The sequence below is a fragment of the Calonectris borealis genome, chromosome 8, assembly GCF_964195595.1.
Source record: "Calonectris borealis chromosome 8, bCalBor7.hap1.2, whole genome shotgun sequence".
Lineage (NCBI taxonomy): Eukaryota > Metazoa > Chordata > Aves > Procellariiformes > Procellariidae > Calonectris > Calonectris borealis.
The window spans coordinates 39,938,227-39,965,985 of record NC_134319.1 but is presented as its reverse complement, the minus strand read 5'-3'; the positions used below and the strand labels follow the sequence as shown (position 1 = coordinate 39,965,985).

At 45.2% G+C, this 27,759-nt stretch overlaps 1 protein-coding gene across 1 annotated transcript; it reads right to left on the bottom strand.

Moving 5' to 3' along the window:
• Positions 1-132: 132 nt before the first annotated feature.
• Positions 133-27,006, bottom strand: LOC142085228 (uncharacterized; the record flags this gene model as incomplete). Its single annotated transcript, XM_075157019.1, is given in 4 exon segments — positions 133-1,103; positions 2,611-2,668; positions 25,886-26,139; positions 26,141-27,006. Coding segments are annotated over 4 exon segments (2,073 nt in total), but the record flags the coding sequence as incomplete, so codon positions are not given.
• Between the last annotated feature and the right edge of the window lie 753 nt (positions 27,007-27,759).

The following is a 27,759-nucleotide window of genomic DNA, read 5'->3' as shown; positions in this document are numbered from 1 at the left end:
CTCTTCTTGCTTTCTCTCTTCCGTTCGAGGAGAGTTCCGTTCGAGGAAGCTTTAGCTAGTTTTATTATATTGTCTGTCTTAGGAGGAACAGCCACTTCTACTTTCCGCTTTGTCTTGTCAATTTTTGCTTTTGGCTTATCCTTCTCTTTTTTCTCCTTTTCAGACATCGGCTTGAAAACAATAGAATCTGCTTCCATAGGCTCATCTCTCACAGGGGTGGCATCATCTCTGCTTGGGCCATGAACAGGGAGTCCATTTTAACGTCTTCTGCTGGAACTGGCTCTCTTGGTTTTCTCGCACCTGCTAACAACTCAGTATTGGGAAATCCTTCATCCTCATCCCTTTTTCTTCTCTTTTTATGCTTATTTCCTTGGCCATCTCCTAGTGGATTTTTCACCTCCTTCTCTTTTGATTTTGTAGGATCCTTGATGCCATGGCTCTCTCTTTCAGAAGGTTTTTCAGGGTAATTTCCATCTATATTGTGATTTTGGTGGCTCTGCCAAGCAGGATAATCCTCCCTACGTCCCCGAGCATATGGTGAATTCTCTTGTCTGGTCCCAGGTGGACCAAACCTACCTGGAGAAAAGTTCTCTCTGTTTACTGGAGGGTGAGGTTGAGCGCCAACAGCATAGCCCTTGTAAAACTTTCCATGCCATTCTCTGTAGTTCCTTTCCCATTCCCGGTACCTTGCCTTTTCAAATGGATCTCTAAAGTCAAGAGATCTGCCATAGTAAGCTTTCAGATCATATGGTGGAACTTCTCTGTATCTGTTAAAATACTCCCTTCCTCCTTCCCCTTGAGGTATAGTCTGTTTAGTGGGAGACTGGCCTCTAAATACTGGAGACCTTGACCGTGAATGGCATCTTCTGTATGGGGGTGACCTTGACCTTGAACGCTGATAACCGTGTGACCTTGACCTAGAACGATAGTTACGCCTCTTCCCTTTGCCTCTTCTTGGATACGGCAGCAATCGCGAGTAGGAACGAGAATGGGAAGGACTAAATGAGCGAGAGTAGGAGCGAGTGCGGGAAGAACCTGATCTTGATGTGGAGCAGGTAGACGAACTTGTAGAGTAAGGTGAAGCACTATAAGGAGACTTGGACCTGGAAAAAACCACAACACACAGAAAAAGAAATGAAGTTAATTCAAAACAGTCATTCTCCCCAATTTTTTTCCTCCCAAATTTGGTTTGGGTTTTTTCTCCTCTCCATACGCTTATGTCAAAGCTTCTTTCAGCTGCTGACATAATGCTACTGCAAATTGAGGAATTTGATAACATTTTTCAATTCCATTTGTCTTGTTTTAGTTATGCATGCTTACTATCTGCAACGAAAAATTCTATTGGAAAAAACACTGTCATTTTTCCTTATGTCAGATGCACTTTAGTGTAACTGCAGTCCGATATGCTGTTGAAATACAAACGTGAAAAACAAGGCAACTTCATTGAGCCAAATACTTCCTCCTCTTTAAGTCTCCGTTGTTCTCTGTAAAACTCCTCCCTAGATAAGGGAGGCCAATGGCATCCTGCCAACTTAAGCATTTTTCTCCCTGCTTTCTGTTCTTTAGAGACTACGCTCATTTCCTGATCCTCATACTTGCCTTCCACATCCTCACCCCCAACAGTTCATTCAGTCTTCTCTCCTTATACTCAGCTTTGCACCTGTGGATGGAGGCTGCCCACACTTGAAAGAGACTCCCATCTCCCGTGGGCCAAGTGCCCACTGCTCCTCTGCCACTCCTTGATACACTTAATACATCACACTTCTGATCTTCCAAGTACTGCACAGATATTAACTAATCTTCTCTGGAACTTCTTTTAACTTCTTCCACATACGCTTCCTATGTTGTTGCCTCATCATGAGGTATTAGAGACTACGCTCATTTGGCCTGGTCCTGTCCCTGAATTGTTGTTTTCTTGCTGACTGAATTGGAGATATCAGACAACCTGTGGGATGGATCCTGGTTTTTCTTTTGATTTACCTTTAAGATTTTATAAACACAATGCACTCTTACAATCTGTCTATAACAAACATATAGCGAAAGGAAGGACTAGCTTGACGCTGCAGTAATAGGTAAAACAGACTCCTCTCTCTCCAACTGAGAGAAAGCGTCTTGGCTATGTGAGATGACTAAATTGAAGAAATTCAAAATTGTCATAAAAGAACAGTGTTGACTTTTCCAACCATTTGCTCATGCAGTATCAACTAAGTTGTTAAAAAAAGAATGTTGGAGGCTGATTCCTATTGGGAAATCAATTTCTTCAGCCCTATTTAGCCAGTAATGGAAAAGGTGGCTTTCCATCTGATCCTTTAATTATCTTTAATTTTTATAGGCAATTATGGTTTCCTCAAAAAGCGTTCATTTCTCAGAGTCCTGTTTTCAGTCATGTACCGGAGTTTTATTTTAAATAACCTTAGTGGAAGCACAGATGCCCTTTGTAAAAGCCAATTCAAATGAAGCCATTTAAAAATTAATTACCACTTGGATTCTCCACAACTATCTGTGCATACTTGCTTCATTATAAATCAGCTGTTGTATAAGTTATGCGTTATACAGCCTCTTTTAACAGGTGACAAGGAGTCATCTATTGAATTTCTGTAGAATACTTACACTTCCCAGCCTGGTCTGCCACCTGCTGAGCGAACTGGACTGGCTCTCATTGGATGACCTTTTGGAGTGGGGAGAGGAAAAAGAAAGAAATCCCATTCAGTTCCTCTGAAGGTAATTTTTTTAAAGAAATTCTGAAGTTACAGTTACTTACCAGTGTCGTGGTTTAACCTGGCAGGCAGCCAAATACCACGCAGCCGCTCACTCACTCCCCCCGCCCCCCCAGTGGGACGGGGAGAGAATCGGAAGGGTAAGAGTGAGAAACACTCGTGGGTTGAGATAAAGACAGTTTAATAGAACAGAAAAGGGAGAATAATGATAATAAATAATGATAGAATATACAAAATGAGTGATGCACAATGCAATTGCTCACCACCCGCGCTGACCGATAACCAAGTAGCGATCGGTACTTCCTGGATCACGCCTACCGTTCATATACTGAGCATGACGTCACATGGCATGGAATACCCCATTGGCCAGCTGGGCTGGCTGTCCTGATTATGTTCCCTCCCATCTTGTGTACCTAGCTCAGTCAGTAGGCACGGGAACTGTCCTTGGACTAGGAGGGCACTTAGCAACAACTGAAAACATCAGTGCGTTATCAACATTCTCCTCATACTAAATCCAAAACACAGCACTAGGAAGAAATTTAACCCTATCCCTGCCGAAACTAGGACACCAGTTGTGGGTATTGCTTGTCCTTGGGGGCCCAGAAGACTTGGTAATGCTGGTTGTCTTTGTACGGGAACCTGATAGACATCTCAAAAAACCATTAGTAGGCTTGAGTTCTGAAGGTTTTAACCAACTCTCCCGTGGAGAAGAATGTGGATTAAATGCCTAACTATCCGTTTGTTGCAGACCACAGTAAGTCACCAGAGTTGCCTATATCATTTTCTATGAGAGAAATGAATCCCACCTCTCCTTTGCCAGAGGGTAAATGTAAATTGCAGGCTCAGGGTAAAGTTCGTCTCCGAGTAACTACATTTTATAAATGGAAGAAGTCTATGTTACAGCTCCTACAAAACGAGATCCATGACAGAAACACAGAAGTGCTACCAAGTGCATTTTAAAACAGCCACTCCTGTCAGCACACAGCAGTATTTTCTTAGTTTATAGCAACAGGAAAACTTCAGTCTGTTTCACACATGGGATTTGATAAAAGTCAGAGGGGGCGGAAATCTCAGTCCAACAGCTACTTGTTAAATTTTGCAAGAAGCCTTTGAAACATAAACCAAAAGCAAAACGAGCTTTCAGAGAGAACGACTCCACTGCAAACACTACTGAAATGTTTTGCAGAAATACAGATTCTTAGCATACCACACGTTTGACCAACTTCCAGGGGCACGAACAGCAGGACCACCCTATTTTAATATTCAAAAGTATCACAGATTCTATGGTTAAGCACAATGACAGTGCTTCCTGCCCCGTAATTACAGATGCTGGCCAACTTGGTTGCACAGCCACTCAGACATGCACGCGTGGTTTCTCTCGCTCACTTTTTGGCCAGTCCAATTAATTCCATACTTACGCATTAATAGTTGGTATTGCGTATTTTCCAGTGTTTGTCAGCATAGCACCCTTTGTATTGGGGTCTTTCACCTCCATCATGAAACTCCTTGGAATTCCTGTGCTCTTTAATTCTGGGAACAGGCTCAACATTTTTGTCCTGTTAAGAAAAGAAATGCAGACATATCTCCTTTTAAGACCCACACTTAAAATGACATTTCAATGATTATTTTAAGCAGCAAAAGCCTTTAATCCTCTCCTTTTACCCAGCATAAGGGTTGCTCGACTAAAATACTTATTTTCCTAAATGAATATAGCCAGGATGTTCCAAAGGCTTGAGCAGTGTTTTGAACTCATTCCATTCTTTGGCTTAAGTTCAGGTTCTTTAAGGGTGAAATATCCCTTAGCTCACCATCCACTCAGAAAAGAGATACAAACCCGCTCCTCCTCCAAAGCGCAATTCAGAGCACAAATATTCAATAGATGGGGTCAACAGAAACATCTTGGTTTTACATGAAATACTAAAAACTGTGAACTGTCATTAAACAGAGTTAAAACCAGAAACATTTCCAGTAATATTGAAATATATAAAAATATGCATGAAAGTTCACAGAGCAAGATCTGTGGACATACTTAATGTCTATGACCTACAAAAAAGAAAACTTTACATTTATAATGCCAGGTTTCCCTTGGATTTTGAAGGGCTTTGCAACATTGCCCTATGAACCTCTGTCTTTCACCCCAAGAGAAACAATTCTTAATATGAGTATTCATGGATTTGTTACGTAACTGCCAAGGTAAACAAATGAAAAGCTAAGGAACACCAGAAGTCCCCCACAGTCTTACCCCATTTGTTGGGCAGTTCTTTATACAGTCGCCAGGTTTTCCGCAACGAAAGCAAGCAGATGATGGTGGAGGTGGACCCCAGGGTTTCTTCATGTAACTAAAAGGGTTTGGGGCAAAGAAGAAAAAGGTATGCACGTGTCTCTCTCGTTAAAACAAACTTCTCTACAATTTTTCCATAATCTTCAAAGAACAGATTTGACATTATCAACACTTACTTGATTGGATCATATTCCTGGCAAGACTGTAGCATCATAGCTTTTATTTTATCTTCTTCGGAAGCATTGGCTTCAGCCAGATTGGCAGTCTGTTTAACAGGTAATTATTTGACACATACATTAGAAACACATTTAAGCCCACACTGCCAAAGAGAACACCACTCACCCAACCCTGTAAAGAGCAGCACAACGCCAGCTGAGGTTGCATGAAAACAGCTGCTTATATGAAACAGAGTTGTCCAAAAGATGTTCTGGGGAGTCCTTACATCATCACAGGCTGTTTATGTGCCTGTTAACCTACTTGAAAAGAGCATTCCTGGGCACTCAAAACCTTAGGCTCTTCATGTTCCCCCCCACTAACTTCTTCATAGGAAGCAAGTTAACTACAATAAGCAAAACCTGCAGTTTTTTTCCAGTTGACCGTGTCCTTTTAACATACAAATTGTAATATAAATGTTATGCAGAACTGGATCTTCAAATTATTGAAGCCAGCTGATTTTTTTAAAGTAGTATTTGTTCAAATGTTTTTATTACACACTAGTACAGATACAAGCAGGGTCTAAGGGAGTGACTGTAAATGATTTGGACCCTCAAGCACCTATCATTCAGATCAACCACTCATGGTTTTGGTTTTAGATGCATTCATTCACAAAAGCAACCAACTTGTTTCAGCATTTTGTTAAAGGGCTGTTTCATATACACAGCTTTTTCTCAACTGTAACATAATCCAGATCGACATCTATGAAGTCATTTCCATTAACATTTACAGAAGACTTTACAGATACTTGACTAATTTGTTTGAACCCAAGCCGTTTACAAAACACATCCAAAACCCACAAGACATTACTAGGAATAGACCAAAATTCAAGATGGCATTTAATGCATAATAAAACAGAAAACTTTTTACAACACATTGCCTCCATGCTAAGCCAGTCTGCACTGAGGAGGTTAGAGTAAGGAACCGTCTGGAGCTGCTTTATCTTATGTTCCTCTATTTTTCTGAAATACTTACATTTTCTCAAAAGCTTAAATGTGTACACCACTTGGACAGTTTTTCACATTTTAGAGTAAAACTTCACCTGAGTTTACAGAACCAAGGACATGTTTAGGGACAGCGCTAACAGAGACCAATTTCTCCTGGTGGCTACCTTCCAAACTATTTTTTTTTTCTTACCAAATGTCCACAATTTAATTTCTGCAGTGAGAGAGGGAAGAAGTTACCAGTGGGAAGAGATTTTTCTTTCTGGGAAAGGAACTCCAGCCTTTATTTTCAGAAGAAAGGACTAGCTCCTCTGCATTAGGCCCTGCCTTCTCTAATCTTTGTAACTTTAAAGACTAGTAATTTAATAGGCTAGCACTACGCCTTTTCACAAAGTGCAATCCCTAGTGCTTTCCCAGACAAAGTTACATGTTGTTGAGCAAAAAATGCAAGCAGTTCCATAGCAAAACATGGCATTACAACAGTTTCAGAAGGTCACGTTTGCTAATATGCCACACATACGCATCAGTATTTTCCTGTAAACAATTAGGTGCATTTACACAATTTACACAATTTACACGTCTGCGATCAAACAAATTAGATTGTGTTGTCCACTGTATATATACTACAGTGTATGAAATTGTGCAGCATTCAAAGCATGGATCTATAACTGTAGTGCCTAGAAATTCAAAAATAGCCATGCAGTTGTCCGTGTTCCAGAAACGCTTCTATTTTGGCTCTTGCAAACCCCCCTGAAATGTCCGTCACTTACAGCCAATTAAATTCTTCTGTGAAAATTGTGTTAGTTTCCAATGCAAAATGAACGAAAAGTATGAAAAACGGTAAACAGCTTCTGAAGTGCTTCTTCTTTGTGTCTTGAAGATGAGTAATACTGCAACATTACGTTGCGGCTGATAAGGTCCTCCCCCTTCTATCTTCCCAAACTGGCAACTACTCTTTACCAGGATAGTATCAAAATATACACACATTTTAAAGTTAAAAGAAATACTTTAAATTATTAAAAATTAAATTAAAGGTTTGTTCACATGACAACAGTTCTCCAGCTATAGATCACAGTATAAGATTTAAAAATACAAAGCAAACACTTTTTTTTAGGAATATATATGTACCTTAGTCAGCTGGGCCAGAGAAATAGATGCAGAAGAGTCATCAATCTGTTCACAAAAAATTAAACTCACATTCAAGTTCTACAATCAAAAACAGAGCAATAGTTAACCTCTACTGTAGTCTGACAGTCTGCACTATATCCTCCGAGTGTCACTGAAAGAGCCATTTCCAACCTAGTGTAGTTGGTATTTGTTCAAAACAAAGTCCAAACCTGTGACAGCTTAAGAGTGCCTATGTGGTTAAGGAGAAGAAGCTAAACTAACCAAACCCGCTGGAGATCAACTTATTGCTCCAGAATATCTCAGAGAGGGACCCTTGTCAAATGCTCACAGCTGCTTAAAAGTCGAAGGGGTAAGGAAGCTATCAATTTTCAGCTAAAAAGGATTTTTAAAAAATATTTATTTGAAAAGGAAGCATCACTACAGGAAACTTCTTTTCAGTGTGGTTTGTAAACTAATCAGCCAAGTATTTCCTTGTGTTACTTATTTCTGTTTTAGCAGCAGAACGACAGTGTCTTCAAACCTGAAGAAAAACGCTGCCCCTTTTCCAAATGTAAATTCAAAGTGGCAGTATCCTAAAGAAAAGCTTAGCCTTTGGGAAATTAAAGCAGCATCCCGCCCTGAAGTCACCCAGATCCAAAAACGTACTGCAGGTGGAGGTTAAGAAAAATGACAGGGATTTTACCCTTTACAAATGCACCAGGCTCTAACCTTGTGCCAAAATTTGTACACTGGGTTTTACGTATTTTCATTTGCAGACAAACTATTAAACTAAACTGCTTCATCTGATAAAGCGGAAAGGTCAAATGTAGAACTTTAGAATACCACTTTGTGTAGCAACGATATTTAAATTCACAGCAATCTATTAAAGACAGTTATGCACTCAGTTATGCACTCAAACAATATCGCTTCAATTATACAGTTTCAGGAACAAATACCCAAGTCTTTAAGGACATGAAAAGGAAGCATTTAGCTGCACAGAACTGTCCTCAAAACGTGTGGGACATGTTGGTTTTGGTATTTGTTTGAACCCCCAAGTCAAAAGTAAGAAACAGTACCATGTTTAACAATAATGGTTTCTCAGTGGTTTTTGATAACATTTTCAAAAACCATGTTCAGTTGTGCAAACCTTGAACCTACGTGATCTAAAAACGATTGTACATTATCTGTACAACACAAAGTCGTTCAGGAAATAGTCTAGCATATCCAGTATGAAATACAATGCATTACTAGGCACAAACACCAATATTCACATTAGATAGAACTGTGCAAATGATGGCATTACTCCGTTTCTACTAGGCTGAATCAAATACATTGTATTTACAACATATACTATGTTTTACTGGAAAATCTATTAAGTTAATGTTTGGAAAATTAATCCAAGACTACCTTAAGTGCAGCGTGCAGCAAAAAGTGTGAGATTGTGTTTTTACATACTGCTTTTGATGTTCCACTTACTGGCTCAGTTTGACTTCTAGAAGAAGAAATAAAGGTGATCAGAACTTCAAATACAGCACTTGTACCAAAAACATAAAGCACTGAAAACAGATTATAAAACCTGAACATCAAAACTTTATGTTCTGATAGTCGAGTGAATCTGGAAATTTACTCATATACATAAACCGTTGTCTCTTGGTACATTCAGTGCAACTAAAAAAACCCCCCAGAATCCCATTTCTACTTTGTCACAAATTACTCTAAGGCTTACAGATATAGAACACGACCGTGCAAGGGGAAGTCCTCAGATAGTTTGTCTCTGCTACATAAGTATCAAAACCAGGAAGTCTGTACTACAGTTTTGTGTTCATAAATAATCAACCATCAAAATACGAAGGTAACTTTAGCCAATCTGTGTATCGCTAGTATTACAAATAGGTACCAGATGGAGTCCTTTAGTTTCTAAGAAAGAACAGTGATAGTCTAGACACTTCCAAGTGCACCTTTACTTAAGTGAAAAAAATCAGTCATCTGACAAATGACAACAATGTCAGCAGCATCGTCTTTAGAACAGTGTTTCTCTGTGGAAGCCCAAGCACTGTGTTCAGATATCTTAGCCATGAAAGTGCCAAAACACTAAACGTGTTACATATGCTATATGGACTAAAAACAGTAGTAGAAATGTCACCTGAAAGCAGGTCCTAGGCCTTTGTGCGATTTAGGAGACCTGTGACAAAAAAAAAAGGTCTTGGTTGCCAGAATTTGCTTCAAGATAATCTTGAAAATGCTACGATATTTTAGGAAATATTTATTAAATTTGAAAACTTGCTGAGATTCCACATACTCATTGATCTGTATCTGCACGCTACTCATCATGAATCAGCCATGCAACCATTGATGTCGTTAACAAACAATTCACACATCATCCAAAGTGTCCCATGAGCAGAGGCAATTCAAAGGCTGCTGTGCAACTGGTGTACAAATAGAAAGGCGCACGCTCCCTGCCACTGCTAGAACACCACCAGGCTCGCAACGACAGCCACGTACCTCCTGAAGTTGAGGAAGGACAAGGACATCCTTTAGATTACCACAGCATGGATTCTTCATACATTTACCTTCAAGAGCGTACTAAAAGGAGAGTAACGCATTTTTGAAGGCCTCTCCACCATTACAGCATACATTCATCATTCCCAAACATCCACCACTCTACCAGTTGTTTCTGCAATGTTCACAGCTGAAAGACTAGAAAGCTAATCTGCCTGGTTAATTTTCAGCGCTAGAACAGCGGTGCCGTTCCTTCCTTATCCCCTTATACATACAGGTATGTATCTGACCTTTGATGCTAGCCGCATCTATCCTCTCATTTTAGGGCAGCATTACAATACCAGGAGAGGGTGCCCGAAACAGAGGATGCACTGACAAGACAGCACTAAGCAGACGTGTTTAAATTAACCCCCAAAACAAGGCCATGTTTATAAGCACAGTGCTGCGGTGTCCAGAATTACTAGAGGGTGCCTGAAAACACTGCAACAACTACTGCAGGAATACGCCCAAAGTTGAGATGCAGAGCCACATAAATTCAGGGTTTTTTGCTTGCAGATGCCTCGTGGGTACCGGGAAGCTGCTGTACTCTTGTTCGAGACACAGTGTAACTCATCCGTCTACTTGATTTATTGAGAACCAACATTAGAAAGACATGGCAAAACCACAAGCTAATAATATCTACTAATTGTGGTGGAGAGACCTATCTTTAAGGCGGCTGGAAAACATGACCGTTCAAACAATGCTAATGTAGCTGATATAGAACTGGACTGTATGAATACATAAATGACAGCAGTAATCCTCTAGTCAGCATTGCATTGGAATAGCTGTAATTTTAATCAATACACCTGATTCTCTGTCCTCCGTAAATCTTAGGAATACAGAACCAAAACCCGGAGCACAGATACCAGCTTAGGGTAAAAACAGACGTAGCAAGATAACTAGTAACATTTGGTAATGTGCTAAACTGCTTACTGAGTTTCAAGTTTGGAAAGGATTAACTATTCCTTCATCGTACTTGCACAAAAGGCAATACACTTTAGGATACTGTTCTTTTTCTCTTGCCTGAAACGGACATTGTCTTGAGGAAACGCATAGGAATCGCTTACGAATGGAACTTCTTGTTTGCATCGTTCGCCAACTGGTAAACCTTGGTCTTTCCTCTATAGCTAGTATGCAAAAAACCCAGATTTGGGGCGTAAGAATACCTGCCATATCCCCCCCAAATGCCAGAAATAGTCAAACACTGAGAATCAGGCTCTTCTGAGACGGGAACAAAGTATGCGTTTACGCTACAATGCGTATCTGTCTTTACTATAAAAGCCATAAAAGCCAACACATATAATAAGGAATCTCTGCACGTCGAGGAAACAGGATCTACAACTTGGGTCTCAGAACAATCAACCCCAAGAACAAACCCAACAGAATAATCTTAAAAGTTACCATGGTTGGAGTTCGAACCCCATGTCCCAGCAGGCCTAAAAATGTAAGTCCACTTTCGGACAGACACATTAAAATCTACCCCATGCCAACAAAAATTAACAGGAGCTTTAACAAGAAAGAACGCCTCTGTAAACTAATATCCATAAAAAAAGTTAACACACTGAAACCCCTAACAAAGAATACAATGCTTTATGGATACTTACATAACATCGGTTTTGCCGGTAGCTTTAACTCCTCCGACAGGGATTCTTCTAACAATTACCGATGAGTTCTTAGGAATCAGGGCATTCTCATCTGTGTATTCTGAAAACAACGTAAATACAGAGAAAAACATCAGTCCATTCGTAAGAATGCATGCTCATATGTAATTACGTAGCACTTCGCAGAATCCCTTTACAGATACAAAAGCAAAATTTTATATGTAACATCACGCTTTCATCGTCTCAACACACTAACAGTATATTTCAAGAAATCTTGGGGTTTGAGAATCAAACACAAGCAGCAAAATCTTTTTCCTTTTTTTAAAACAGTTTGAATGCCAACAGCAAAATGGCCTCAAAGGTCACTAAAGGAGAGTCTGCTAATGCACGAGGTTCTTTCCTGACCTAGCTTAAAGTTGCTTTTGCTTCCGTTAGGCTACAAAACCCATAGATCTTTGGAGAAAAACAAACCACAGCAAAGTCTCACCTGCCTAAACCAGATTCTAAAGTCTGACTAGCTTGCCCTGCAACCAAACAGGCACTTAGCTAAAGCACGAGAACTCTGCGCCATTGCTTTCATAGCTGTTAACTAAAAACCAGTCACCTGTGCTGGCAGTGCTCAAGCCTGACAGAACACAGAAGAGAGCCTGCCGCCTCTGCCTGTTTCTTGGAGCTTAATCCATCAACAACCACACTTCTCAGCTGCTCAGGGCTTTACGTTTAAATGGAAACAGAACTGGCAGTGCTAGAATTTGGATCACAGACATTTTGGGGTTTTTTTGAGCTTGCTTTCACAAGTAGGGCAGAATTGGCTCAAACTCAAGTGGTATCTCCCCTCTTAAGCTAATCATCTAGTTTGAATTAACCAAAGGGACGTGAATTCGTTCGATCGATTCCCTTTTTGCAGAGCAGAGAGGCCCAAACGAAATTACTTAGGAAGACAGCCTTGAAAAGCCTTTCAGGAACAGCGTGTGCCTGAAGCTCTCCATGCTTTGCCTTGGCTTACACCCTGTTAGTCTTCTGAAGAGGAGGAAAGCCTTCTGACCTTTTACATAAGGCCCAAACAAAAAAAACCAACTACCTGAGACACTTGGACTGAGTAAGCTTAAAATGCAAAGATCTCTCCATGAGAATGCTTTTTCTATTGTACTTACACAAGCTGGATAGGACTGAATATTTTAAAGCACTATCAGCAGGCATCCCCTGTAATCTGCCTACAGTTTTAAATATTCAAAGCCCTTACCTTTGCAGAGCGAATCAGAACAATGGTCTGAAAACCAAAGATACTGTATACCTCGTCAAGCCCTGTCAGGTGGCATCCCTAAGACCCCTAACGTTGTGCTGTTAAGGCTCTTCACAGACACTCTCCTGAAAATAGTTTAAGTATCTGTAGACAAACAGCAAGCTTTAGGTCCAACCACTTTAAAGGCTAGGGCTGAAGTTACAGTTACCGCAGTGTACATACTACTCTCTTTAAGTTTTAACACATGAAACAGGAAGAGGAAAAAAAAACACTAGTACACATTTTAAAGAAAAGCCTGTTGTAAGAGTGTCACAGAACCACAGGGGGAAAAAAAAAAAAAGAAATGTAATGTTTAAGGAATGAAAACACTTTACAAGTCTTTTGATTTCTGAAAAGTCACATCCCAAAGTCTTTAATCACATTCAAACTTATCGAGATGGCAGATTACCAAACTGAAATCTCCTACTAAGTAATACGAAACCATTATCATCTCTAAGAATCAAGCACCATTTGTTAGATTTAAAAGAATTTATGATGTCTCTAAGAACATTTCTTACGTATATCCACCATAAACGTTCTGCCATAAAACTTCAGTACTGCCCTGATACGGTTAACATGTAGTACAGGAAAAAAAACCACCGTTAGAAACGAATGATGAAATGATGCTCAATAGCATCTGAATGACCATGTCTTTGGTGTGGAAAAGAAGTTATATTAACAAGAAATTCCAAAGTATAATTTAGATACGGAGAACACTCATGCGCAAGATGGCTTTCAAGGGTCTGCACAGATTTTAACTCACAGATACGCTCCTGATCCAAAATGTTGCTAGTGGGCAGTTTCTGCAACAGCCGCAAAACCCATTTTCCAATGCAGTGGAGTAAAACAAGTTGAAGTCAAAATTAAGTCACGAAATTCACCAAATCCAGGTGGTTTCTTTTCTTCAAATTAGCCATCTCTTTTATTTCTATCACTTTCAGCTTTCTCCACCACATTTCAAAGAAATCTGGCAAGTTGGTTATTACAAGATATGCTCCCACATTTCCTTCTCATTTTACCTAGAAGAATTCCAGGAAACCAAAGCTTTTGTAAGCGCCGTATGTCACACATCAACCACGTACTCTTCTACGCCTAGCTCCATGTCTACAACACAGATCTGAAGGTAGTTGTCAGAACAGCAACTACAAAAGAACAGCTCTGTGAGGCCCCCAACACAAGTCACAGCTACTGATGGTGGCCGAATCGCATTATGGCTTCCCACCCCACTTAATGCCCAGCGCCGCTTGCCCTCCCGGTCCTGCCGCATGCTGGCGGCATGGGCCCCAGCCTGACTCACGCTACGTGGGGATGACCCACAAAGAGCAGAGCGCGGCTCCCACAGGCCACGGCCGACGCAGGGTGGTCTGCGACGCCGCCAGCCGGGCGGTGCCCGAGGCCCCGCGCCCGCCGCCCCCGCGCACCTTCTTTGGTCTGGGCGTTGGTGATCTGCAGGTCGCAGCTGGCCGCCTTCAGCTCCTCGCGGCCCATGATCTGGTGCTTGAGGTCACACAGGGAGATGTGGAGGCCGTTGAAGGTGACCATGTCATGGTTCAGCTTGGAGGCGAACTTGTAGTGGACGCACGACGTGGTTGGGGCCAGGAGGTGCCTGCTCCGTGATGGCGTCTACCGCGGCAGACAGCGTCGCGGCCGCTGTGCCAGGTGAGGGCCCGCGGCGGTTCCTCCTCCACCGAGGAGGCCAGGGCAAGCAGCGCGGGCTGAGCTCGAGCGGGCCGGCGGCGCTCAGAGGCTGCGGCGCTCCGCCATGGCCTTCCTGGCCGACAACCGCACGGGCCGCTGCGAGCGTGTCACTGTGCACACGCAACGGCACACTGCACCCACCCCCCGCGCCTCACGTGACCCAGCGCATTATGACAAAAGGCCCGCGTCACGTGGGCGTGGCGGCCCCGCGCTCTTCATCCTAACACCAAGCGCCCCCGAGGGGAGGGGGGGCCCGTCAGCCCCGGGCCTGTCACCACCCCGGGCCGCTGGTCTCCCTGCTGTCCCCTGGCCTGTCACCACCCGGTGTCCTGCCACCCCCCAGGCCTGTCACTGCCTGGTGTCCCTCCTGTCACCCCCCAGGCCTGTCCCTGCCCAGTGTCCCTCCTGTCACCCCCCTAGGCTGTCACCACCTGATGTCCCTCCTGTCACCCCCCAGGCCTGTCACTGCCCGGTGTCCCTCCTGTCACCGCCCGGGCCCATCACCGCCTGGTGTCCTGTCACCCCCCAGGCTGTCACCACCTGGTGTCCCTCCTGTCACCCCCCAGGCGGTCACCACCTGGTGTCCCCTCCTGTCAGCAGCCAGCCAGGGCAAGACAGCCTGGGGCAGATGCAGCGGGCTTGGCCGTGTGGCGCTCGGCTGCCCGCGGTGCAGGGCCGGCAAAGGGAGGGGACATCTCAGGGTGCTTGAGTGTATCTTGTGGCATTCATGGAAAGTTCAGTCAAAGAAGCCAATGACCATTTATGTTTATGGCCACAGACCAGTCCCCTGCCCCCATTTCTTAACTCCTCCCTCTCTGCCTTTAGCCCATCACTATTTTTTGCTTTCTCTTTCTCTGCCTCTCTCCCTGTCTGTAGTTTCTAATTCCTCCCTGTCTGTCCTATAGCCTGCTGCTATTTTTTCCTTTCTCTCCATCTCTTTCTCCTGCTCCCTCTCCTTCTCTTTTTTCTATCGCCGTGTCCTGCTTCCTGGCCTTATCTTAATGTTAGGGTTAGGGGCTAGGGTTAGGGTTAGGCTTAGGGTATCGTTAGGGTTAGGGTTAGGGTCGGGGTTAGGATTATGGTTCGGGTTTAGGGTTAGGGATAGGCTTAGGGTTTCGTTTTAGGGTTAGGCTTAGGGCTTAGGGCTTAGAAGTAAAACTGTCCCAAGCACTTACGCCTCCATCAAGGACCACGTGCCCTGAGGCTTGTGATGACTGTTGGATGGCTTTCCCGCCCCCCGATGGAAACACCTCTCAGTTCTCTGTGCTCACACCAGGGAAGGAAAGGCAATACACCCCCATATCTAAAGGCATGGCACTCCAAGCAAAGGTAACGTTTCGTTTCTTTAGATGAACTGCCTGGCCAGTTACAACACCTGCTTATACTGACTTCATCCACCCTTACCCGCAAAACATTGTGACAGGCTGAGTCAGCGTGGAGAGTCAGGTGAACTTTGACGCACACACTGCTACCATAGGACTGGATTTTTAACCTATTTACATTTATCCGTCGCTTTGAAGCTGCCCAAGGGTCAGCATGCCCTTGCTACTGGAGGTTCTTGCTCTGTGCAGGCACTAAGGAAGACATTTCTGGTGACAGATTATTTCTAACGGGTAAAGCACAGCAGAACACACTGTTCATGAGCTGCTGAGAATCGTCCCCCAGGCATAGCAGGAACAACGGCAAAGCTTGTATATTGAAGATGCATTTGAGTTACCTTACCATTAAAATACACCACCACCAGACAGTGCTCTAGACGGAAGGCTGACATCAGTGTACAAGGACAGTCCCTTCTGGACATCTCGCTCCTGGCTAGAAATCCTAGAGACTTCCTTTAAGGACAGAAATCCAAAGAGCTACAATAAGCCTTTGAAATTCAGCACAGCAAACAAAAAGCAAACAAACAAAAAATGACAGGAAACCCCTGAGGCACTGATGAGGAACACAAGCTCTCCCCTTGAGTCCACTACCCCTCACAAGACTTACTCAAAATTACTCAGTTGCTTACTCAAAAGCAATAACCAACAAGCCATGTACCCTTGGGGAAGCCCTTGTCCTTCTGTGCTGCTGGTGGCATCCCACCATTTCTTTGGGAGTCCACACAAATTCAGAAGTACACTTAGTCCTCCGGCAGTCATTACCTATGGACCCGAACTCCTCCCACACCCCAGAAGTGGCTGTCGGTCGTCTGGCAGTCATTCTCCACAAACTGCAAGCCCTCCATACCTAACCACCTACCTAGTGACTCAGTGGAAATGAGCTGGACCACAACAGAAGTGACACTGCCCGGCCCGGTCACACAGATTAGACCACAAACGGTGGTTACAAGACAGAAAATGCAACACAAACCACAAGGACGGCAAAAAAACAAGCAGAAGACACATCACACAAAAACCAAAGACCCCTATCCAAACCCTAAAAACGCAAGCAATCTACAAAAGGACTTTCCAAAAAAAAGACCACCCAGAACACAACATAAGGCAAAACCAACCTAACCCCAGGAACCCAGCGCTTGCAAACCCAGATCCTGACCATAACAATAACATGCTTTAATCCTAAGTCGCGTAAACTCCCATAACCCTCAAACCCCATAACCCTAGCAGGCTGGAACCCTAGCGCCCCATATCCCTAGCACATTGTAGCCCCAAGATATCAAAACATTGAACACAAACTCCCTGGAGGTCTCTCTCTTCAGGTGGCCCCAGATCTCAGACACCACAACTCTGAAGTGGGGGTGCCCACCGTGCCCAAGTGGAAGATCCACCAGGACAGCACCAGCATCCATCTTCACATCATCCGTCACGCCCTGAAAAAGTGCCCAGGCTGGACACTCCTGGGGAGAAAGGCGGAGGCACTCGGAGACTTTGAACTGGCCAGCCATGGCCACAGGGCTTCAGCTCATCATGTCTGTGTCAGAGCCACCAGGCAGGTGACCCCGTCCCCCCTGCGAAGACCCCTTGGGGTAGCCGTACCCAGCACCAGCTGGCTGGATACGGCCTTTGCTCTATGGGGAGGTGCTCCCTGGGAGCAGGGTCTCTCACGGGGGAACTCACAGCTCACCTGGGCTGCTCTGCGGCCACCGGACGCCTTTGCTGTCAGGTGGCTCTCAGCACCTCTCTGCCAACGGCTGTCACCTCCCTGCGGGACGCTCTCCAGCGCATGGTCCGTCTCCACTGGGTCTCCCTGGGGACAAAGATCGGAAGGGAGGGATGGGGTTTGCTCTGTCCCCGTTCCCAGGGTGCTTCAGGAGAGACCTGCCACCCCCAAATGAGCTGTCTGACGTGGACACCACAGACGAGCTGCAGACGGGGGTCAGCACGGTGGCGGGGAGTGGGCAAGATGTCCTGCGGAGCCCCCGGCGCTGGCGGAAAGCAGAGCTGGAGACAACGGGGAGAAGCCCCAGGCAGTCGGCAGCTGGCGGTGGGGCCTGGCAGGGAGCAGCGCCCGCAGAAATGCCCGGCTCCTGGAGCCTCGGCCCCAGGGCTGCAGCCTCGGCACCTCCTGGGGCTTCGCTGGGAAAAACCAGGCAGGGGTGACCCTGACAGCCCGCACACGTACCTGGCCCCGGGATCTGGCAGCCTGTCCCTGTGCCCATCACTGCCACGGGATCCAGGAAGCAGCGCCCCAGCCCTGGCGTGGCCCTGAGCCGTCTCTCAGGCCAGGCAGCAGGAAGCCGCGCCCCATGGCATGCTGGGAGCTGTAGGCTCGGGGCACGGGCTGCCGGGCAGCCATGTTGGTTCCCGGGGCATGCCGGGAGCTGTAGGCCTGGGGCACGGGGCTGCTGGGCAGCCATGTTGGTCTTGGGAGGTGCGGGCTCTGCTCCAGCTGCGGCCCAGCTGAGGTGAGGACAGGCACGCAGGTGGAGCTACCGAAGAGGAAGGGAGGAGAGCACAGACAGACAGAGAAAGAAGTGCTTGAACTGTAACATTTGCCTGGCCGTGCAGAGAGTGGGAGCTGCGGTGAGTCCCAGCCCCTCGGGGCCGTGTCACCCCTCTTCTGCATCGCAGTCCCTCCCAGCCCCCCCCCCCCATTTCCCTCTGTGTCATTTTTTTCACTTCCCCATACCTCTCTTCTTCTGTTGCTGTGTTCTGCTCCCCGTCCTCTCTTCTCCAAGTCCCTCTTTCCCTGTCGCTCTACCTGCCCCTGTCTTTTTCTTGCTGCCCCTCCCTCCTGCTCCCTGTCCCTCTTTTTGCCTTCCTCTGTCTCTGCCCTGCAGCACATTGCTGTTGTTTCTTCTCTGTCTCTTTGTCCTGGTCTGCATCCCGCTCTGTTTTTCACAGTCTCTCTGGCCTGTTCCCTGTCGTGATTTGTCTCTCTCTGCCTGTATGTCCCGCTCCCTGTCCTTGTCTTCCCTTCTCCCTCCTTCTGCTTCTCTCTCTCTCTGCCTCCCCCCCCGCCCTGCTCACTGTCACTGCGGTTTTCCATGCTGTATCCCACTGTCCCTGTCCTTCTTCCTGTTCATCTCTCTTCTGTCTCTCTCTGCTGCTCCCTGACCCTTCCCCTCCCCGCTTCCTCCATCTCTCTGCAGGGCTTCTGAGACCTCTCTTTCTTTCCCCATCCCTCTGTGCTGCTCACTGTCCCTGTTTCTCTCTTTCTCTTCGTTGTTATTCTTGTCTGTCACTCTGTCCTTCTCCCTGCCCCTATTCCTTTTTCCTCCCTCTCCTTTCTTCTGCCCACCGCAGGTTTTCTTGCGATCTCTATCCTGCCCCTAGCCCTTAGTTCTCTCTCTCTTCCTGCCTCCCTCTCCCTCTTTCTGCCTCTCTTCCTCTTTTCCTGCTGCTTCTTTCTCCATCTTTGTCCAGATCCCTGTCCTCTTTTTTCTCTTGCTGTCCTTCGGTCCTTTTTCTCTTTTCTCTCTTTCTCTCTGTCCCATTCCCTGCCCCACCCTTTCTCACTAAACCCCCCTGTCCAGCTGGCTGTGCCTTCTTTCCTCTCTCTCTCGCTCTCTAGTTCTCCTTTCTTCGTCTCTCTGTCCCACTGCCCATCACAGCTGGTTTTGTCCTCCAGTGGTGTCCTGCCCCCTCTTCCTTTTTTCTCTCGCTGTCATTCTGGCCTCTTCTTTTAAATTCCTCCATCTCGGTCCTGCACCCGTCACTGTTTTTTTCCTCTCCTGTCCCTTTGTCTTGCTCCCTGTTTCCCGTTCTTGTCTCTCCTTCTCTTTGTTCTGCCGCCCATCTCTGTTCCCCTTCTTGCTCCATCTCTCTGCCCTGCTCCCTGGCCCTCTAAGTCTCTCTCTGCTTCTCTCTCCCGCTCCCTGTCTCTCCCCCACCCTATTTTTCTGTCCTACTCCCTTTTCAGGTTCCCCCCGCCCTCACTTTGTCCTGCTCTCTGCCGCGGCTATTTCTCACTCCATCTCTGTCCTGCAGCCCAGTGCTGTTTTTTCCTTCCATCTCTCTGTCCTGCTGCCCAGCCCAGGCTCTTTTACCTCCTTCTGTGTCCTGCTCCCCGTCCCTTAGTTTTGCCTGTCTTTCCCTTTGTCCTGCCTCCCTGTGCCTTTCTTCTCTCTCTGTATCGCCCTGTCCTGCTCCCTGTCCTTGCCTTTCCCTGACAATCTGTGTCCTACTCCCTTTCCTTGTCTTTCCCTCTCTGCCCCCATCCTTCTTCCTACCTTTCTTTTTCTTCTCTCTCCCCTTCTGTTCCTGCAGCTTCTTCTTCTACCTCTGTCCTGCTCCCTGCCCCTTTTTTCCTCTCGCTGTCCCTCTGCCCTGCTTCCTGTCCCCATCGTTTCTTCTTTATTTCTCTGTCCCGCTGCCTGTCCCATCGTTTCTTGTTGTACTCCCCTGCCCCATCCAGCTGGCTCTCCCTTTTATTTGTTCTCTCTTCCTCTTTTCTGCTTCTCGGTCCTCTTTTCCTCTTCCCCTGTCTCTGTCCTCCAGCCCGTTGCTGGCTTTTCCCCCCCTTCTTGGTCTCCATCAGGATCTGACCCTCTCTTTATTTCTCAGTCCCTTTGTCCTGCTCCCTGTCCTTCCTTCTCTTTCTCCATCTGGACGTCCTGCTCCCTGTCCCTGTCTTTCCCTAGCCCCCCCTTCCTTCTTCCTCTCCTTCCCCACGCCCGTCTCTGCCTCTCTGTCCTGCTCCTTGACCCTACTTTTTCTTCCTCCATCTCTCTGCAGGGCTCCTCATCCCTATTTCTCTTGATTTCTCCAGCTCTCTAGCCTTTTCCCCATACCTTTCTTTCTCTCTCAGCTCCTCTCTCTTTTCTCTCATCATATTTTTCTCTTTCTAGTCCACTGTCCTTCTCCCCGTCAACTGAAGCTGAGTGACCAGGTGTCCCTGGGCTCTGGTATTTCCTTAGCATTGCCCTAGGGAAGATCTGTGGTTTTAGGGCTAGGGATCATTTAGGAGCTGGTCTCCTTACGTAGGCAGCGGAGCTAGGCATAGTTAAAGCAGAGGTTGTTCTCAGCTGGTGCTCTGTGCGTCGTGTTGAAAGAGCAGGCTGTGGGCCTTATTTTGAAGGAAGGTTTCTTGTTCTGCGCTTCTTGCTCCTCGGGACGCTGCACAGAAGTGGTGGTGGGGTCTGGAGAGACAGATGGGACCTGCTGTGATTCCTAGTAAATGTGAACTTGAACGAGACCAGACTGACTGCGTATGGTTTTCTTCTCAGCTCCAATTCCAACCTACGTGCTCGGCGCTAATGAAAAAAGAGACCCTGAGCTGCAAATGAGCAGACAACGTCACTCACTTAGGTCACCGTGCAGTTGGTCTGTGATAAGGGATGTGTACTTCCATGACGGTGCTTTCGTGAACGTTCTCTGGTCTTGCCGCTTCAAAGCCCTCCCTTTTTCCAGAAATTTTAAGATGGCATTTCTTATTCTGGGGTTCAGGCTGGAGTTGGACTTAATGTTGAACAGCTGATATCATGGGCTCCGTAAAATGTGAGAGAGAACCCTGCTTTGTTGTTGTTGTTGTTGTTTTCTAACACGCCCTAAACTTTGCTAAGCAAAGGGAGGAGTGGTTGCAAGAGTCTGTTCTTTGAGAGTGACGTATTCCTGTAGCGTGCCTGTCTTTGTATGGTGAAGGTTTCCTACCTGCAGTATGATTTTGCTGAGCTGTGAGGCTGTATTGGCGTAGCAAAGGTAAGAAGTGGCGTCTTTAAAGGTCATGCAACTGTAGCAAAACTAGCGGGAGAAGCTAGTTCCTTCCCTGACAAAACTAGTAGCAAGTAAAAGCATTTGCTATTGGCTTTTTTATGCAATGTTCATACAGAGCTTTTGGTATTGATTGATTTTTGGGAAGCAAGACAGCAGTGAGGAAAGAAAACTGGGGCTTCTTCACCGTAGGCGGGGTTCAAGCCTTTGCGCTAGAACAGGTCTTCACTAGAGTTTACAAAAAGAGAAGATGAGCTGTCTGTAAGGAAAGTTTCAGTAGAAGTAAGGCTAGATTTGCAGAATTTGGTCCTCCGTATCTGTTGCAAATAAGAGATGACTTGGCAGTGTTTACATCTGAAGTGCATGCCGGTGTGTTAATGCAGGCCGTCGAGGTCTTTTCAGGGGTACTTCTGGACTGCAGGTTGCGTGCGTGGGGGGCACCATGTCCCAGGATGAGCCAGTTTTAGCTCAGAGGATGTGACAGAATGGCAACCATCTTTGTGGTGGACCCCTGTCATGGTTTAACCCCAGTCGGCAACTAAGCACCACACAGCCGCTCACTCGCCCTCCCCCCAGCAATGGGATGGGGGAGAGAATCAGAAGAGCAAAAGCAAGAAAACTCACGGGTAGAGATAAGAAGAGTTTAATACTTGAAATAAAATAATAATAGCAATAATAGTAATACTAGTAACAGTAATAATAGTAACACCAATAATACCATAATATTACCAATAATAACACCAATAATAACACCAATAATAACAATAATAATAATAATAACAACAACAATAATAACACCAATAATAATAATAATAATAGTAATAATAACAATAATAACACCAATAAAAATAAAAATAAAAATAATAATAATAATGATAATAATAATAAATAATAATAATTTGTAATTAAAACGAGAGAGAGAAAGAGAGGGAGAGGATCAAGAATAAGAACCCCAATCCTAACACTAACACCAAACCCTCACCCTAACTCGAACCCCTAACGCTACCCGTAAACCCTATGCATAACACTAAGACCTCACCCTTACCCTAAGCCTAACACCGAAACCTAACCCTAAACCTGAACCCCAACCCTAACCCGAACCCTAACCCAAATGCTAACCCTAACCGTAAACCTAACCCTAACTCTAACCCTAACCCTATCCCTAACCCTAAACCCGAACCATCCTAAACCCAACCGTAAAACTAATGCTAACCCTAAGCCTAACCCTAACCCTAAACATAACCCTAACCTTAACCCTAAACCTAACCCCTAACCATAACCCTAACCTTAACGCCTAACCCTAACGTTAACCCCTAACCCTAATGCTAACCCTAACCCCGAACTCTAGCCCTAATCCTGAACCCTAACCCTAACCCTGAACCCCAAGCTAACCCTAACCCCTAAACCTAACCCTAATGCTACCCGTAAACCCTACGCATAACACTACGACCTCACCCTAATACTAACTCTAACCCCAATACCGAACCCTAACTCTAACCCTAAACCCCAATCCTAACCCTAAACCCTAACCCTAAACTTAACTCTAACACTAACCCTAAACCTAACCCTAATGCTACCCGGAAACCCTAAGCGTAACATTAAGACCTCACCCTAAACCTAACACTGGACCCTAACTCTAACCCTTAACTACAGTCCTAAGCCTAACTCTAACCTTAACCCTAACCCTAACACTTAACCCTAAATTGAACACTTAACCCTAACCCTAACCCTAACCTTAAGCCTAACCTGAATCATAAAGCTCTAACCCTAATGTTAACCCTAACCCCGAACCCTAACCCTAATCCCAAACCCTAACCCTAACCCTGAACCCCAACCCTAACCTTAACGTAATGACCCTAACCCTAACTCTAACCTTAACCCTAATGCTACCCGTAAACCCTAACTGTAACACTAAGACCTCACCCTTATACTAACGCTAACCCCAATACCGAACCCTATCTCTAACCCTGAACCCAATCTTAAACCCTAACTCTAACCTTAACGCTAACACTAATCCTAAACCTAACCCTAACGCTACCTGTAAACCCTAAGCGTAACATTAAGACCTCACTCTAACCCTAACACTGAATCCTAACTCTAATCCTTAACTCTAATCCTAACCCTAACTCTAACCTTAACCCTAACCCTACCCCTAAACCTAACACTTAAACCTAACCCTAAGCCTAACACTTAACCCTAAACCGAACACTTAACCCTAACCGTAACCTAACCTTAAGCCTAACCTGAATCATAAAGCTAACCCTAGCCCTAACCCTAACCCTAAGGCGAAACCTCACCCTAAAACAAAATCCTAACGCTAACCCTAACCCCAAACCGTAACCCTAACCCTAACATCAAACGGTAACACTAACACTTTGGCATAACCCTAACGTTAAACCTAAACGGAACCATAAAACTAACCCTCACATAACACCGAACCCCTAATTCTAACCGTAACCCTAATGCTAACTCAACCTCAAACCGTAATCTTAAGACATCACCACAACCCTACCCCTACCCCTACCCCTAACCCTAAAACTAAACCCTAACCCTATCCCCTAACCCAAACCCTAACCCTAACGCTAAGGCTATCCCTAACTGTAACCCTACGCCCTAACCCTAACGCTAACCCTAACCCTAAAACGAAACCATAACCCTATCCCTAACACTAAACCTGAACCATAATCCTAACCCCAACGATAACCCTAGGCCTAACCCTAACCCCAACCATAACCCTAACCTTAACCCCAACCATAACCCTAACCTTAACCCCTAATCCTAATTTTAAGCCCTAACCCTGATGCTAATCCTAACCCCGACCCCTAACCGTAATCCCGAACCCTAACCCTAACCCTGAACCCCAACCTGAACCCTAATGACCCTAACCCTAACTCTAACCCTAACCCTAATGCTACCCCAAACCTAATACCGTAACCATAACACCTCACCCTAAACCTAATGCGAAACCTAATCCTAAAATTAAACCGCAACTCTAAACCTAAACCCTAACCCTAAAAATTAATGCTACCCCTAACCCAAACTGAAATCCTAACCCATAAGCGTAAACCCAATGTAACCCCTAACCATAACACTAAGCCCTAACCCTAACGCTATCACAAACCTAATACCATAACCGTGAGACCTCACCCTAACCCTAATGCGAAACCTAAACCTAAAACTAAACTGCAACCCTAACCCTAAACCTAATCCTAATAATGCTAACCCTAACCCAAACTGAAATCCTAACCCATAAGCATAAACCCAACCATAACCCCTAACAATAACACTAATCCCTAACCCTAACCCTAACCCTAACCCTAACCCTAACCCTAACCCCAAACCCTAATCCGTATCCCAAACTCTAACCCTAACCCTGAAGCCCAGCCCTAACTCTAACCTTAACCCTAACCCTAACCCTAATGATAAGCCCTAACCCTAATGCTAACCCTAACCCCAAACCCTAACCCGTATCCCAAACTCTAACCCTAACCCTGAACCCCAGCCCTAACTCTAACCTTAACCCTAACCCTAACCCTAATAAGCCCTAGCCCTAATGCTAACCCTAACCCCAAACCCTAACCCGTATCCCAAACTCTAACTCTAACCCTAACCCTGAACCCCAGCCCTAACTCTAACCTTAAACCTAACACTAACCTTTACCCTAACCCTAACCTTAAAACTAAACCCTAACCCTAAACCCTAACCCAAACGCTAACCCTAACCCTAAACCTAACCATAACCCTAAGCCCTAACCCTAACCCTAACCCTAAAATGAATCCCTAACCTGATCCCTAACCCTAAACCCAAACCATAATCCTAACCCCAACCCTCTCCCTAACCCTAACGATAACCCTAAGCCTAACCCTAAACCTAACCCTAACCCTAACCCTAACCCCAACCCCTAACCATAACCCTAATGATAAGCCCTAACCCTAATTCTAACCCTAACCCTAACCCATATCCCGAACTCTAACCCTAACCCTGAACCCCAGCCCGAACCCCAGCCCTAACTCTAACCCTAAACCCTAACCCTAAACCCTAACCCAAACCCTAACCCTAACCGTAACCCCAAGCCCTAACCCTAACCCTAAACCTAACCCTAAAATGAAACCCTAACCCGATCCCTAACCCTAAACCCAAACCATAATCCTAACCGCAACCCTATCCCTAACCCTAACGATAACTCTAAGCCTAACCCTAAACCTAACCCTAACCCTAACCTTAAACCTAACCCCTGCCCCTAACCATAACCCTAATGATAAGCCCTAACCCTAATGTTAACCCTAACCCTAAACCTAACCCTCACCGTAACACTAAGCCCTAACCCTAACCCTAACCCTAAACTTAATCACAAACACTATAACTGATGTAAATGAGCAATATCAGGGCAGCAAGTCAGGTTCTTTAAATCCTTGCTTTCTCTCTTCCCTTCTCTCTTCTTGCTTTCTCTCTTCCGTTCGAGGAGAGTTCCGTTCGAGGAAGCTTTAGCTAGTTTTATTATATTGTCTGTCTTAGGAGGAACAGCCACTTCTACTTTCCGCTTTGTCTTGTCAATTTTTGCTTTTGGCTTATCCTTCTCTTTTTTCTCCTTTTCAGACATCGGTTTGAAAGCAATAGAATCTGCTTCCATAGGCTCATCTCTCACAGGGGTGGCATCATCTCTGCTTGGGCCATGAACAGGAGTCCATTTTAACGTCTTCTGCTGGAACTGGCTCTCTTGGTTTTCTCGCACCTGCTAACAACTCAGTATTGGGAAATCCTTCATCCTCATCCCTTTTTCTTCTCTTTTTATGCTTATTTCCTTGGCCATCTCCTAGTGGATTTTTCACCTCCTTCTCTTTTGATTTTGTAGGATCCTTGATGCCATGGCTCTCTCTTTCAGAAGGTTTTTCAGGGTAATTTCCATCTATATTGTGATTTTGGTGGCTCTGCCAAGCAGGATAATCCTCCCTACGTCCCCGAGCATATGGTGAATTCTCTTGTCTGGTCCCAGGTGGACCAAACCTACCTGGAGAAAAGTTCTCTCTGTTTACTGGAGGGTGAGGTTGAGCGCCAACAGCATAGCCCTTGTAAAACTTTCCATGCCATTCTCTGTAGTTCCTTTCCCATTCCCGGTACCTTGCCTTTTCAAATGGATCTCTAAAGTCAAGAGATCTGCCATAGTAAGCTTTCAGATCATATGGTGGAACTTCTCTGTATCTGTTAAAATACTCCCTTCCTCCTTCCCCTTGAGGTATAGTCTGTTTAGTGGGAGACTGGCCTCTAAATACTGGAGACCTTGACCGTGAATGGCATCTTCTGTATGGGGGTGACCTTGACCTTGAACGCTGATAACCGTGTGACCTTGACCTAGAACGATAGTTACGCCTCTTCCCTTTGCCTCTTCTTGGATACGGCAGCAATCGCGAGTAGGAACGAGAATGGGAAGGACTAAATGAGCGAGAGTAGGAGCGAGTGCGGGAAGAACCTGATCTTGATGTGGAGCAGGTAGACGAACTTGTAGAGTAAGGTGAAGCACTATAAGGAGACTTGGACCTGGAAAAAACCACAACACACAGAAAAAGAAATGAAGTTAATTCAAAACAGTCATTCTCCCCAATTTTTTTCCTCCCAAATCTGGTTTGGGTTTTTTCTCCTCTCCATACGCTTATGTCAAAGCTTCTTTCAGCTGCTGACATAATGCTACTGCAAATTGAGGAATTTGATAACATTTTTCAATTCCATTTGTCTTGTTTTAGTTATGCATGCTTACTATCTGCAACGAAAAATTCTATTGGAAAAAACACTGTCATTTTTCCTTATGTCAGATGCACTTTAGTGTAACTGCAGTCCGATATGCTGTTGAAATACAAACGTGAAAAACAAGGCAACTTCATTGAGCCAAATACTTCCTCCTCTTTAAGTCTCCGTTGTTCTCTGTAAAACTCCTCCCTAGATAAGGGAGGCCAATGGCATCCTGCCAACTTAAGCATTTTTCTCCCTGCTTTCTGTTCTTTAGAGACTACGCTCATTTCCTGATCCTCATACTTGCCTTCCACATCCTCACCCCCAACAGTTCATTCAGTCTTCTCTCCTTATACTCAGCTTTGCACCTGTGGATGGAGGCTGCCCACACTTGAAAGAGACTCCCATCTCCCGTGGGCCAAGTGCCCACTGCTCCTCTGCCACTCCTTGATACACTTAATACATCACACTTCTGATCTTCCAAGTACTGCACAGATATTAACTAATCTTCTCTGGAACTTCTTTTAACTTCTTCCACATACGCTTCCTATGTTGTTGCCTCATCA